General features: G+C 50.7%; 1 protein-coding gene across 1 annotated transcript; it reads left to right on the plus strand.

Annotated features, from left to right (window-relative positions):
* Positions 1-406: 406 nt before the first annotated feature.
* Positions 407-841, plus strand: LOC135221161 (uncharacterized). The gene has a single exon (XM_064258986.1). It carries the CDS (start codon positions 407-409, stop codon positions 839-841), a length of 435 nt encoding a protein of 144 aa, XP_064115056.1.
* The last annotated feature ends 833 nt before the right edge of the window (positions 842-1,674 follow it).

The raw sequence follows: 1,674 nt of genomic DNA on the forward strand, positions 1-1,674 counted from the left end.
GTATATACCTCTTATTTACATATACCAAAATGTAGAGCAGTTTGTGGCCTCTCCACCAATATATGTATCATAAATTTACACATCCTGTATGCTTAATTATATGTATATTTGTAGGTGCAAGAAAGCACAATCACAGCGGGGGTCTGCTCCCTTTTTCGTATGTACGCATGATGAACACTACAATTCCATCTGCACAAACTCTTTATATATGTCTGTTTCTGACCAATAAATCAGTAAGCATTTCTTGTCTCGGTCCAATCCTCACAATTGGTGACCTCCCGGTTTAGGATGGTGAATTAACGGTCTTGGCTCAGCCATTAAGGGACTAATTACCACTGCTCACCTTCAGAGACCTTTAGTGGACTCATTATGGTGCCTTATTTTAGGTCTCTGAATACTCCTATCCATGGTCGACAGGAACGCCATTAGCAGACTCAAAACAGCACATCCCCTACAGGGGGATGTGCCATTAACAACACCTGTCGACTGTAGCAAAGTGAGATGGCGGACTTGGAGAACTCAAGTCGAGAATGGGAGCTTACCAATGGCCCCCTGCGTAGTTCCTCGATGCCCCGATCCATGCCCTTGTGAGCCGCTGCCACATCACCTGAGCCCCACTCCATCAAACTGCCACCCTTTTTCGCCCCATGGACATCAGAACACTCCCTCCTTGGAGCAGACTTCCAGCCCAGCACGGGCTCCTAGTGAATGTAGCCCACCAACACCTCCTGGACATGGAAACCTGCCTCTCTTGCCCCCTCACCACAGGCCCCAGGGCTCCTGCCATCTGCTCCCCCGCAAGTACGGCTCCCTCTTTCAGGAGTTCCCGGATGTCTTCTGACCTGAGCTCTGCCAGGCAGCAAGGGGCATGCCCAAGTAGGATGTGTACCACCACATCATAACCAAGGGGCCCCGATTCATGCAAAGTTCCGCCGCCTCCTGCCGAAGCTCTTCCAGGAAGCCAAGAATGCGTTCACGGATATGGAGCAGATGGTATCTGCTAGAAGGCTGCATGCCCCTGGGCATCCCCCCTCCACGTGGTGAGGAAGGCAGACAGCACATGGAGGCCCTGCGGGGACTACCGTCGCCTCAATCTCGTCACCACGCCCAACAAGCAGAACCTCACTGGTCCCCTCCATGGGGCAAAGATATTGTCAAAGGTAGACCTCCTAAAGTCCTACTTCCAAGTCCCTGTCCTTCCCGATGACATCCCAAAGATGGCAATCATCATGCCCTTCAGGTCTTTCATCTTCGCCTTCTCAACCTTTGGCCTGCGAACACTGGAGCTGCCTTCCAGCTCTTAATGGACAGCATCCTCGATGAGTTATCTTTCTGCGTCTGCTACGTAGATGACATTCTCATATTTTCCAGATCGCCAGAGGAACTCCTGAACCATGTCCACCCCTCGAGTAGGACTCCTTCCAGTGGTGAGGGGATAAGGGACCCTAGCTTCTATGGGAATGTTCGTGCATTCCCATAGGAGCCCCGGGTCCTGACGGAACATCCTGCAACCCTTTCTCTCTCACTTTTAATCCTTCTCTCTTCTCTTTCTTTCCTGAATCCTTCTCTCTAACCTCTAAATTTTGACTGTTTTTTGGACTGCTTTTGTCGACGACTTTTGGAATGGACTTGGCCAAGCTTTGACAGTCCTTGTGATTTGATGGAGGGTGGGGT

The sequence above is a fragment of the Macrobrachium nipponense genome, chromosome 2 (assembly GCF_015104395.2).
Source record: "Macrobrachium nipponense isolate FS-2020 chromosome 2, ASM1510439v2, whole genome shotgun sequence".
NCBI lineage: Eukaryota > Metazoa > Arthropoda > Malacostraca > Decapoda > Palaemonidae > Macrobrachium > Macrobrachium nipponense.